The sequence below is a fragment of the Microcaecilia unicolor genome, chromosome 1 (genome assembly GCF_901765095.1).
Source record: "Microcaecilia unicolor chromosome 1, aMicUni1.1, whole genome shotgun sequence".
Taxonomy (NCBI): Eukaryota; Metazoa; Chordata; class Amphibia; order Gymnophiona; family Siphonopidae; genus Microcaecilia; species Microcaecilia unicolor.
In genome coordinates, this window is record NC_044031.1 from 27,353,310 (window position 1) to 27,366,525 (window position 13,216).

Sequence of the window (13,216 nt, forward strand, 5' to 3'; positions counted from 1 at the left end):
GAAAAGGCTAGACGAATTTCATATTTAATATAAAAAGTTTATTTACAATTCTACTGGATACCTTCAATGGAGGTATTCAGGAAGCATATCTAGACAAAGCAGTCAGAATGCTTAATACATATTTCTTCCATCCTGCTTATATACTGTTTTTCTCTGCTATATGACTTCTCTTCTCCTGACATCACGTGCAGGCTGTATGCAGGCTGTACCATACCATAAATCCTTAATTTAAAGCAGAACATATGCTGTATCTGGTTTCCCTTATCCCACAGACTTTCTGGAGCCGTGCCTTTGGCTGATGTGTTGCCACATTCTTTTCTCATGTCCCAGGAGATTTTAGTGTTGAAACAGCTTGTTGTAATCATGGAGCCTTCCACTCCCCATCTTTCATGCTTTTATTCAACAAATTTCCTCCCTTGAGGACTGATTGTTTCAGGCCTCACACATCTGTTTCAGCTCCAGTCTGTTTCTTTTTACCTCCCTTCTAAATCTCCTCCCCCTTGTTATTTATGATATGCTGTGCCTGCAAGCTCTGTCTTTTCATCATCTTTATCATACATCTTTCAATATTTCTGCTGACATATTAAAGTTCTATTCATTCTTGATTCCAGTTACCATTGTCATTTTAAAAGCATCCTGGCACATCTTTGCAAACATGCTAATACACATGTTACACAACAAAATTTATATTTCCTTTGAATACAGACAGTGAGCTTCATCAAAGGGGAATACACTGTCATTCATTCTTACTTTTCATTAGCTGATGTGGCATTAAAAATTACACAAATTAAAAGCATATTCCAAGGTGTTAACATTCATTGAATCAGTTGTTACATACCATTGAGTTAAAGTCTTATTGCAGCTTGTTTTATTGCCACACTTTTCTTTGGTGGCTGTGACATTTACAATCACTGTACTTCCTTCTATAGACCAATTACCTGTTACAACATTGTGCGTGTAATTGCACTTTATCAGGGGAATGATGTTTTCAGTTGTCATACTATTGATTAGACACCAAAATGATGTCGTCCGTAAGCAAGGCTTGCTTATGAATAGTCTCATTTGTCCAATGAAGGTTTCCATCATCCCTTACACAGGTATTATTGGGATAACGGTGCCCACCCAACTTTATCATTGTAGTCCCATATATCATAGCTGGCAAGGACAAGGATGTGGGCACATATGATACAATCAGTCAAATTCAACATCTTGGCCGCTGTAACAAGTCTATTCTCATATGTGTTCATTGTCCATCAACAAACAACAACATCCCAATACCATCATGCTTAGGGACATGATGTTTGTTTATTCTTTGTCCATTTCAATATTATTAGTTCGTCGAATATCTGATAAGTGTATCCAAGAAGTATGACCTTCCAGACGGCAGCGGTCTGAGTAAGGGCCGTGATAGCAAAAGGCCCTACATACACAGGATCCTTCCACTGTTTATGTGTAAAGTTCTTCGTAGTACTAGATCACCTACTTTAAAAGCACAAACATCATTAGTAGTCCCTGCCTGTGATGCTACATTTGTTCGGATCATATCACTTGTCAGGTTCAACATCGGTTGTAGCTTTTGCCAGTACTGAGCTGTGCTATCAGTACTTGCTGTCTGCATCGGAAGAAATGACGTCCTGTCTGAATTTGGAATGGGGTCAATTTAGTACGCCCAGTAGGTTGGGCCCTTATTGTCATTAATGCTAATGGCAATACATCAAGCCATGTATATAATTTTCCCACCATTTCTTTATTGAGAGATTTTAATAGACTCTCAATTTTGTTTTTAAAATGCCATTGTAGCGCTCCACCAAACCATTGGAGGTGGGGCGATACACTGATATTTTCCTGTGTGTTAAACCCATAATCGTTTCCATTTCTTTCAAAACACTGTTATTGAAATGCGTTCCGTTATCAGAAATTATTCTAGACGGACACCCATGTCTTGGCATAATGTGAGTTATCAGGCATTGTACCACCTCATGTGCTGTCTCCCTTTTACATGGAAATGCTTCTACCCACCTTGAGAAAGCATCCACCCAAACTAACAAATACCTTTTTCCCTGCACTGGAACAATCATATCAGTGAATCAATATACCATTCTTTTGCTGGGCCTTCTGGTATTGGAAGTGTCCCAGGTGATATTTTAGGACCTCGTTTAGGTATGTTAATATTACATACCATGCAATTCTGCACAACCTGTTGAATCAAGTTATCAATTTTTAAAGTCCAAAATCTTTGCTCAAATTGTTGTTTCATTGTTTCCTTATTCCAATGCATGGTTGCATGCCACCCAGTCAATACCTTAATTGCCTGGCTCATTGGCATGCAAGGTAATCCATCTTCCTCATTAAACCATTCACTTCCCAATTTCATACATCCTTTCTTCAACCATTTTTCACTTTCCTGTCCCTCTGGCTGCCACATTTCAATCTTATCTACATTCGTAAGTGGCCCTTCCTGTGTCTGTCTAGTATTATACAAAATCTTTTCACTTGCTTAACCACCTCCGTTGCTGCTGCTCAGCCATTGCATTACCTAGTGCCTCAAAGGTTGGCCTTTCAGTGTGGGCCGGGGTCCACACAACTGCAGTTTTTCTACCTTCACGTTCCCTTCTTGCCAAATTCAAACAGCAATTTCCAATATGTGTAATGTTGTAGATTTTTACCTGCACTGGTTATCATCCCCCTACGTTGCCATTTTAATATATGATACTGTAGTGAACTTGCAACGTAACCACTATCAGTATATATAGTGACATTTTGAGTCATATCAGTTTGTTGTAAGGCCGTAATAACAGCCAAAAGTTCAGCATGCTGTGCAGTATGGTCAGGAGGGGTTTTATATTGTACTTGCATTATCTTTCTTAGATTCTCATCTACCTGCACGCAGGCAAAGCCTGCAACAGTCCTTTCACAAGCTCCATCTGTAAACCATATCAATCCATCAGATAAGGGTTCAAAAGTAAGACAGTGAAATGTAGGGATTTTTATAGTATCGATCTCAATCTCTTGATCAACAGGAAAAAGCAGATCTATCTTATTTCTCTGTTCTTTAGTTAATGGTATTATTCTTATATCTTGTCCTAAAAGTACTGCTTGATATTTTCCAAATCTAGTGGCTGTCAATGCTGTTTGGCTAGGGCTCAACAGCGTTTAATCGTGTGGTTGGTATGTATTACAATAGGAACAAAAGGCATTTGTGCTCTCCATTTACCTACTGCTGCCACAATAGCTGTCAATAACTTTGGTATTTCTTTCATTCCCTTTTCCACATGATTAAAAGAGCCTGACAAAAAAGCTACTGGTGCATTTACTTTCATTATTTTGATTAATCATAGCTGCCCAACTGTTTCCCATGTCTTTTACCCACAGATGCACAGGTGATTGGATATCTATTACTGCTAAAGGTCCTGGGGATAACAAATCCTCACAATCTTAGCCAATACTATCTTATCCTGTTCTTCCAATACAATTAGTGTATTCTTTGGTGTGGCTGCGGGCAGTTCAAATGTTTATAAAGTCTCATTACTTTTTTGTGTATAATTTGGTATCCATTGTCTGCAGTAATTTAACATTCCCAAAACAGCACGTAACTGGGTAACTGTTTGCGGTACCGGAGTCTCATTTAAAACAGATATAACTTCCGGTATAATGACCTTATGTTCTGCTGAACATTTTGTCCTAAAAAGGTGACAGTAGACTGAGCTACAACACATTTCTCCTTATTACATTTATACCCTAACTCTCCTAACAACAAAAATAATTTTCTAGTCCATTCTAGGCATTCTGCTTCAGTCTCAGCAGACAGTAGAATATCATCTACATAGACAAACAATGACACCGTGTCAGGCAATTGACTCCTGAAATCCTTTAAATCCATCATTAGTTGTTTTGAGAATACCGATGGACTATCAGTAAAGCCTTGCGGCATCCTAGTCCACCTGTATGCCTCATTCTGTACTATAATGACGTCAAATCCCTAGACTCTGGATGAAGAGGTATTGAAAAGAATGCATTAGACAAATCAATGACAGTATTGTACGCATATATATTCTGGGTATGCAAAAGAGTAGCGGGGTTTGCACAAATTGGAAATTGATTTTTTGTAACCTCATTTAGCTCTCTTAAATCATGTACTATCCTTACATTGTTTTCCCCTTTCGGGACCGGAAACAATGGAGTATTGTACGGGGATACTGAAGGTTCAATAATACCACATTTCAATAATTTACCAATGTGTTCTAGGGTTTTGGATACTAATTAGGTCGTATGGGGTAGGGTCTTGCTTCGGCCCCTGTGCCCCTTCTATTAATTCTATCTTGTGGGGTTTTGCATTTACGGCTAGTCCATCTGGTGATTCACTTGTACTCCAAATATATTGCGGTAATTCTTCCATAACCTTTACTTTATTTTCATTATTCAACTGTTGGACCATGGTGAGCAAACTTGGTATTTCTTTATCTCCAAAATCTAAACAAAGTCCTAATTGAGACAACAAGTCTCTACCACACAAATTTACTGGGCAATCAGGTGCCACTAAGAAGGGTACCACAGCCTCCCTTGAACCGTGCGGTTGGCATTCCAAGCGCACCAGAGTCGGTTCCGTTAGCCTTTTTCTTTGTTCTATCCCCGTAAATCCCACTGTTGTTCTATACTGATTTGAAAGCTTAACTCCCTGTGGTTTTGCACATAACACAGAGGTACTCGCCCTTGTATCTATCAAAAATCTCACAGGAGTTCCATATTTGCCAATTGTCAATGTAATAAAGGGCTCCCTTGTGTCTAACCTGAAAATCATTCCCTCTTCCTGACACGGGTCTGCTTCCAGTCAATAGCATTGGTCTGGAATATTCTGCCAAGTTGGAAAGGCATTTACAGTACCCTGTCCCTGTACTGCTGCCCCTGGTCCCTGTGATTGCGTCGCCGACTGCTGTATTGCAGTCTGCGGGGCACTCGCAGGTATCCCTACTACTTGTGGCATTAATCCTTGCTGCGTCTGCATTTGTACTTGGGGCATTCCTGCATTCTGATAACATTCTGAAGCATAGTGACCATATTGCTGACATCCCCAACATTGTACATGCGCCCTCCTGTTAGGAGATAGTCCTGATCCTTGCATCCCTCGACCTCTACCCCTTCCTCTAACCATGCCTCGTCCCCTTGGTTGATATGGCCGGCTATATCCCGGTTGTTCATAGTAAATGACCTGTGGAGGTGAGGCAGAGGGCATTACCATTGTTTCCTGTTTTTTGTTTCTATCCTGTTCCTTGCTTTCCAAATCCTTTAACTGCATAGTCATTAACTTAGAAGTTAATTTAGCCTGTTCTTTCTGTGGGGTCTCTATCAGTTTACGATGCACATTACTAAAATGCATCAACGTCTCTCTTATTTCTGGCCACGGCTTTGAGGACAGGGCAATGACAGCGTCTAAATTCTTACGCATATTATCAGGCAGTGTGGACATGAATAGGTGTAAAAATACTGCTACATTATGGTCCACATCTGCATCTTGCCCTGTTTGAGCCTTATACAATTTATACATTTTGTCAAATGCGCCGAAAAAAATCAGTTTTAGGATCCCATTTATTTGCCGTTATGGCTGAAAAAATCAATCGGGGTTGGATACATCACATGCAGAGCTGCAGAAAGAGCAGCCTTAATATTCCCTACATATACATCCCCATCTGCAGTATGTGACGGCAGACGCTGATATCCACACTGCACTGCCAGTTGAGAAATACTGATACCTGATGCTGCACATAAAGCTTTAAAATCTCCAATAGTCAATTGAGTCCCTGCAGTTGCCTGTTCTATCCCATCTAACCACATACGAGCTCCTTTCACTATACTGGGAATTTTTGCAACTAAAGTTGTAACATCTACGGGGTGTATGGCTTGTAATGTTGTATTCGATTGCCAGCTGCGTCTAAGCGCGTCATAACTGGCATGTGTAAAGCACTACTATCTAAAGCACCGCAAATCTCCTGTTTACCTTCCTCTTCCACCTCTTCTTCAGCCTGTTTTATTTTGTAAAACCAATTGTCCCAGTACTCCAGCCCTGCTTTAATAAAGTCCAGGCTTCCCGCCTTGGGGCAATATTTATTTATTACTTTGTCAAATTCTGTACGTCCTCATGTGAGGTAGGTCCTCCCTTATCACAGGGAAAAGGAGGTTTTAACTTCCAACAGGTTCTTAGTAACTCCCCACCATTCTGTCCCATATTTAGTTTTATCCAATCTCACAAGTTCTGCAGCTACATAGGTTTCCTTAAAAATTGCCTTTGACGGTCTGGGTGTCAATTTGGGCGGTGTTTCCCTGATTTTAGACATGGGTGTCTGAGGATCCATTTTAAGGGAAGGTTCAGGGGGTGGCTCGGTACATAGCCGAAGCCGTCCCTCAATTTCAAATTATGTTGACAAATCATATTGTTCAGAGGTTATTAGAGATTTTAAATCACCTCTTTCACCTATTAGCCCTACACACAAAACTAGCTAGGACTGTGACTAATTCAAACCAGATGATCTCTTAAAACTGCAGAAATCTCACTTAAAAAGGGTCAGACAAAGTTGAATTGAAAAGATATTCTACATAGAGAAATAGAACCTATTAATTAAACAGAATAACACATATTTTAAAATAAGCAGAGATCAGAATTCCCTATAAGACAAAGAACTTATTTAATAAAACTAATCTAACAATCTTTTAACACTGCTTGCTTGCTATCCAGTATACGACCTTCTAACCTGTAGCCTAGACACCCGAGAAATCAAAACCAGATGGCATTCCTCAACCCCCAGGCTGAACCAAAGGCTGCTTTTTATAATTTTCCTGTTCTTGCTGTATTTTTTCTACATCTGCATGAAAAGATCTGCTGCTACAGAAAATAAATTCCAAATTGTAAGATGCTTCTCTAAACTTTCTGCTTATTTTTATTTCTTGTATGTATTTCAGGAGAGATAATAATTTTGGACGATCAAAACGATCCATACTGAGACCAGCTCAAAAAAAGAATCTTTTGCATCATATTTGACCCATTTCTCATGTGTTTCTTCAATCTGTTTTATTCTAACGGGAATAATTCTATGACATGCTGCAAAGGGGTGCATTTTTTTGAACTATCTAAATCTAAATACAAAGTATATACAGGGGGCTTTTCTTTCTTATCTGCCCCTTTCCCTTCCATTTTATTCTGACTATTACAATTTCTCCTATAAAGCCACAATCTACAAAATATACTAATGCACCTAAACAAAGAAAATATACAAAAAAGAAAACTACAAAACTAAACAAATATACCACTAATAAGTCCACAATGTAAGCTTACTCACGCGTCTTCTCGTTTCTTTTTAGCAAGCCCAGGAGTCGTCGCCCGTATGTCCACTTCAGTAGGTTGATCACTCCCACTTCAGTGGTGCACAGAAATCAGGCTTAAACAACGCTTGCTCTCAAAATCCTGTAAAAACTTCGTTAACAACAAACACTTAATTTGTCATTCGTCTCGCCTTCTCTTTTCCGTGTGCGGCATAAATCTTCTGTTCTGCCGCGGTCGCCACTTTGAAGAAAAGGCTAGACGAATTTCATATTTAATATAAAAAGTTTATTTACAATTCTACTGGATACCTTCAATGGAGGTATTCAGGAAGCATATCTAGACAAAGCAGTCAGAATGCTTAATACATATTTCTTCCATCCTGCTTATATACTGTTTTTCTCTGCTATATGACTTCTCTTCTCCTGACATCACGTGCAGGCTGTATGCAGGCTGTACCATACCATACCATAAATCCTTAATTTAAAGCAGAACATATGCTGTATCTGGTTTCCCTTATCCCACAGACTTTCTGGAGCCGTGCCTTTGGCTGATGTGTTGCCACATTCTTTTCTCATGTCCCAGGAGATTTTAGTGTTGAAACAGCTTGTTGTAATCATGGAGCCTTCCACTCCCCATCTTTCATGCTTTTATTCAACAATAATGTCTTGGAATGTGGGTGGGGTTACCTCATCCATTAAGAGGCAGAAAATCCTACAGGCACTTCACAGGTAGAGGGTAGACATAGCACGGCTACAGGAGATGCATCACTCCTCGATAAGAACATAAAAAGTTTAAGAAGTGGTGGGTGGGGAAAATAGTGGAATCTCTGGCACTAAACAGGAAGACGGGAGTCCTCATTCTCTTTCATAAATGGTTAGGTGTGCATATACAGAGTTTCTGGACAGACACAGAAGGTTCCTATGTCTTAGCTAATATTTTCTTAAATAAGCAGAGAGGTGTGGTAGCCGTGTTAGTCCACTCTTAAAGGTTATCAATAGAAATCAAACAAAATAAAACATGGAAAAGAAAAAAGCTCTGGTCCCACCCTCACTTCCTGTTTCCGCAAGGGCGGGACCAGAGCTTGAGAGACAGAAGGGAAGGCCGAAGGTGCGCCGAGCAAACAACACACTTTTCGCTGCCGCTGCGGACGCCACCTTAACCCCGATCAGGTATGCCTTTTAAATTTTGGAGGAGGGGGGGCCCTGGTGCTCGGAGGGAGGCCGGCCTTGTGCTTGGTGCTGGGTGGGAGGCCTGATGCTGGGTGCTGGGTGGGAGGGAGGGAGGCCTGATGCTGGGAGGGCAGGGGGGAGAGGAGAGTGGCTGGACATGGATGGAGGGCAAGAAATGAAGAAGAAAGGAGGAAAGTAAAGAAAAAATGGAAAAGAAGTCCTGGAAACGGACTTAAGAGAAGAGATAGAGAGCAGCAGAATCAGACAACAAAGGTAGAAAAAATCATTTTATTTTCATTTTAGTGTTTGGAATATGTCCAATTTGAGAATTTACATCTGCTGTCTTATTTTGCACTGGGTATACTGGAGCTGTAACAGCTTACAGAAATGATTTAAAATGAAAAAAATTCATGTTATTTTTTTCTCCTATACTAGTATAATATTTTCAATGATGTCTGTTTATATGCGCCATGGCTGGTGTAAGGGGTGTGGCTATCATAGGGGTGGAGTCATATGTGGTGACCCCGCCCCATAATGAGTACCAGCACCTGTTGGCACTTTGCGATATATTTTGGGTTGCTGTTTGGGCACTCGGTCTCTGAAAGGTTCGCCATCACTGTTCTAGGTCAATAGATCCGAGGGAAATGTTTATGACGTGAGTGGTTCTACTTGGCTTCCTCCTGCCTCACCAATGACATTCATCAATGGCCTACTTAGCCACTTAGAAAAAAAAAGTTGCAGCCAGCTTTTTTCCATTCTCCATGTAGACAGAGAGGTGCCCCCAGGCTACCCAGAACTCATCTCCTATCCCTGAGCCCTCACTCACCTCTCCAGGAACGTTTTGGTCTAATTCTGTCTCTGAGGTCCTGCTGATTACTGACACATGGATCTTCCTCCTGCTCAATCTTTGCTAGAAGAGAAGGTTTCTCAGAGGAAGAACCTATTTGGAATGAAAAAGAATGACATCAGCCTTCTTCAAAAACAGGCAATTTTTTTTCTTAAATATTTGTAGAGAGCGAGACCTTCCTAAAGCTAGTCTGAACATCATAAATATTATGGATGTTAATGCCTACTGGAGATATCATTTGATAAAATATTAAAGATTGAGGGATTAAACAGAAACAGAGAAATGCCCCTTCAGTGTGACGTCTAAGGTGTGGCACCTCAGAGGTAGTCAGTTTGATATGGCCGCTTCCCAGTGACATAAGCTAACCACCTTTGCTTAACAAGTCAGCTAAGGCCAGCCCCCAAAATTGTCCAGACTGGGCTCGCTGTTATACCTTACCAACGGAAGGTGTCAGAACATTGATGATGTCACCAGTAGGCGAAGCCTCACACTGCACTGCCAAATAGTCAAAGGAGCTGAGGTACTGATGACCACAAAGTCCTTCTGCAGCCAGCAGACACACACTGAATTTTTTCTTTTGTACCCCGCGCTTTCCTCACTCATGGCAGGCTCAATGCAGCTTACATGGGGCAATGGAGGGTTAAGTGACTTGCCCAGAGTCACAAGGAGCTGCCTGTGCCTGAAGTGGGAATCGAACTCAGTTCCCCCCAGAACCAAAGTCCACCACCCTAACCACTAGGCCACTCCTCCACTCCATTCAATACAGCAAACCAAAACTTGTAGAAAACATCTGTTCGGATCGATTTCGACACCAGAACCAAAACTGAATTTTGGTTGGGCTCTAGCCTAAGAATCAAGGTATTTATAGGTATACAGGTATTTTTCTTTTAACCTTTTTGTTTATGTACATTTATTATTAACAACTGCATGAAAATGTCTATATACCTCAAGTGGAAGAATCTCAACTGGGCAGACTGGATGGGCCAAATTAACCTTCAATCGGTCATCATCTACTATGTCAATACAAAGCAGGAGGACATTGAAAACGTTTCAGCATATAGTCTCTAATAATGGAACAAAAAATAATCTTTACTCATTGCTAATAGGGTTTCATAATTCTCCTTCATGGTCTCCTTGTAAAGCTCCTTCTGCCATTCCGCTAACATCTCCCACTCGTCCTCACTGAAATAGACAGCGACGTCCTCAAATGTTACAGGGACCTGGAAGAATAAGAGGGACCTTCTCAGCATCCGCCTCAGACATAAGTTCATCTCTACAGCTTGTATGATATGAACAAGGATATTATGTGCTCACGTTTGGGTGACCCTTTAGCATCAGCTGGAATGTTAATTCCAAAGAATGACATTTTATACAAAATCAGGAACAGCAAACAGAAAAAAAACCTCTAAGTCAAATAATCAAATCAAACAAGAGTAGAGGCTGACCAAAGAACGAATCCAACACTGGAGATAAAGCGTTTGCTGCTTGAACAAAAGGGCCCGACGTGGTCCATGTTTCGGCGTCGCAAAACACCTGCCTCAGGGGTCACAATGGTATTCAAGGATTACACTACCACTTCAGGAAACGCTGGTTGTCCAGTATTTTCTCTCGAGCGGATGCCTTCAGGCAGTTTTGTTTGTCCTTGGTCAGCCTCTACTCTTGTTTGATTGGATTATTTTACAAAATGACAACTTCCTGTAAATCTGGAACCTTCCAGCATCTTTATTTCTAGAAGAACACTTTTGGAGTCTTTGTTGAAGACATACATAAAGCAAATAGGCTCATTTATACATTTATGTTTATATTTGGTCATTTTACTATTGTTATACTGTTAACAGAACTGTAAGTTTTGTTGTTAACTGTACCTGCTATACACGGCCTTGGATGAATCTCTTCATAAAGGCGGTTAATAAAATCCCAATAAATAAATGCCTGCATGAAATACATTTCCATAAACTCAGGGATCAAAGTTAGGGGTCTAGTGCTGAGAATCAATGCTACGCACCTTTTCCTTCCCTAGTGTTACACTGCTCTAACAAAGGTTAAGGCTCTGAATTAAAAGATTGTTTTCCACTTTTTCAAAAAGTTTCAATACAAATTCAAGAGTACAATAAGTCACAAGGCTAATAAAAGTTCAATATATACTCAAACTCAACCACATCAGCCTCAGTGCTCCGATCTGATATTCTTAACAACTTGCTTCCCCCCCCCCCCCCCCCCCCGTTAAACCCTATTCCTTTCCCCCCTCTTACATAAATCACATTGGTCATTTATAGTTCTACCTGTTCTCCAAACATATCTCTTGTCATTCTGGTTACATCGTCTCCTGAAGCTTGCAAGGTTTGGTTTTCATATAGCAGCAGGTATGGTTTCTTCCAATAAAAGGATACAACCAGTCACACGTGGACGAATAACCTCTCCCCATCTTTTACCTCTGGTGACATTTTGGATCTCTCACCAAGACTTGGTTCTTTTTGGTGGTACCTCTGGCACCCACAGTAGTAACGCAAATTATTTGGACAGTAATCCCTGCGTCCCTGCATGTTTCACATATCGTTCCTCAGAAAGAGAAACTTCCTTACTTAAATCTTCAGTTGTTCCTCTCTTCACAATATAGTTTATCATCTGCATGTACTGATAGAACTTCATGTCTCCTAGCCCATAATGGGTTTTTTAAGACTCCAAGTTGAGTTAACCATCTTTAACCAGTTGTTCTAGCTGCTCACACCTTTGTCTCACCACTTAAGAGATTCCGCTGTGAACTGCCCCCGGTAGAAATCTTTACTAAGGCAAAGGGGCTGAGTGGTGACACGATAGAGGTCTAGAAAATAATGAGTGGAGTGGAACGGTAGACATGAATCATCTGTTTACTCTTTCCAAAAATACTAGGACTAGGGAGCATGCGATGGCGCTACAAAGTAGTAAATTTAAAACGAATCGGAGAAAATTTTTCTTCACTCAACATGTAATTAAACTCTGGAATTCGTTGCCAGAGAGCGTAGTAAAAGCGGTTAGCTTAGTGGGATTTAAAAGAGGTCTGGACGGCTTCCTAAAGGAAAAGTACATAGGCCATTATTAAATTGACTTGGGGAAAATCCACTGCTTATTTCTGGGATAAGCAGCAAAAAATGTATTGAACGTTTTCGGGATCTTGCCACGTATTTGTGACCTGGATTGGCCACTGTTGGAAACAGGATCACTGTAGCTGCTGGACCACTGAACTGGTGGCACTGGAATTGCTGCGCAGTAATAGGCCACGAGTTTAAATGTGTAAACATTATGGATTGGCCATATTGATAAGAGAGATTTCTATCTACAAGATGAGTTGGGCATAAATGCATGAAAAAACTGCTTCTCCACAGAAGTGTCTTTGTCTAATCCCCTCCTAGAAGCTGCTTGTAAGAAGCCCCAGCCCTACAGTGAAAGCTGTCCTACCTGTGCAGCCTCTGGCTCAGCCATTCTCTCTCTCCTGCTTTTCTGGGAAGGATTTACTCTTTTTTTTTTTAACTGGGCTGCTGCTTCTCTCTAAATGGCTAATGCAGCAGCTGCCCTAGAACTAGAAGAATGTGCTGCACTGCTGCTGTGCTGAGTCGGAGCTAGACGCAGACTGATGACATCACAAAAGGGGGCGGGCAGAAGGTGTCACGAATTAAAAGGCTGGAGAGGTTCTTCTAAGAGTCTGTTTATTATATTACACTGATGGGTTTCATAGTTTGATTTTTATATTTTCATGTTCTCTGTGTCACTGCTTCCAGTTCAGTGATTGTACAGGCTGGTGATATGTAGGTGTTTATATCACTTCGATTTTTATATTTCCATGTTCACTGTGTGTCATAACATAGTAGATGACAGCAGATAAGACCTGTACGGTCCATCCAATCTGCCCAA

The 13,216-nt window shown here is 40.8% G+C and overlaps 1 protein-coding gene across 1 annotated transcript; it reads right to left on the bottom strand.

The window, feature by feature from the left end:
- Positions 1 to 9,211: 9,211 nt before the first annotated feature.
- On the bottom strand, positions 9,212 to 12,918 carry LOC115460020 (protein ZNF783-like). The gene is made up of 3 exons (XM_030189878.1): positions 12,764 to 12,918; positions 10,422 to 10,548; positions 9,212 to 9,421 (listed from the first exon to the last, which is right to left on the bottom strand). Exons 1-3 carry the CDS (start codon positions 12,785 to 12,787, stop codon positions 9,300 to 9,302), a joined length of 273 nt encoding a protein of 90 aa, XP_030045738.1. The 5' UTR covers positions 12,788 to 12,918; the 3' UTR covers positions 9,212 to 9,299.
- Positions 12,919 to 13,216: the final 298 nt, after the last annotated feature.

Bases quoted from the DNA above. Each gene is read 5' to 3' on its own strand.
- LOC115460020 (XM_030189878.1), bottom strand. From the start codon at position 12,787: ATGGCTGAGCCAGAGGCTGCACAG. The intron at 10,549-12,763 runs GTAGGACAGCTT...TTATTCTTCCAG, and splicing joins CTGAGCCAGAGGCTGCACAG to GTCCCTGTAACATTTGAGGA. The intron at 9,422-10,421 runs GTAAAGATTATT...CATTCCAAATAG, and splicing joins TGAAACCCTATTAGCAATGA to GTTCTTCCTCTGAGAAACCT.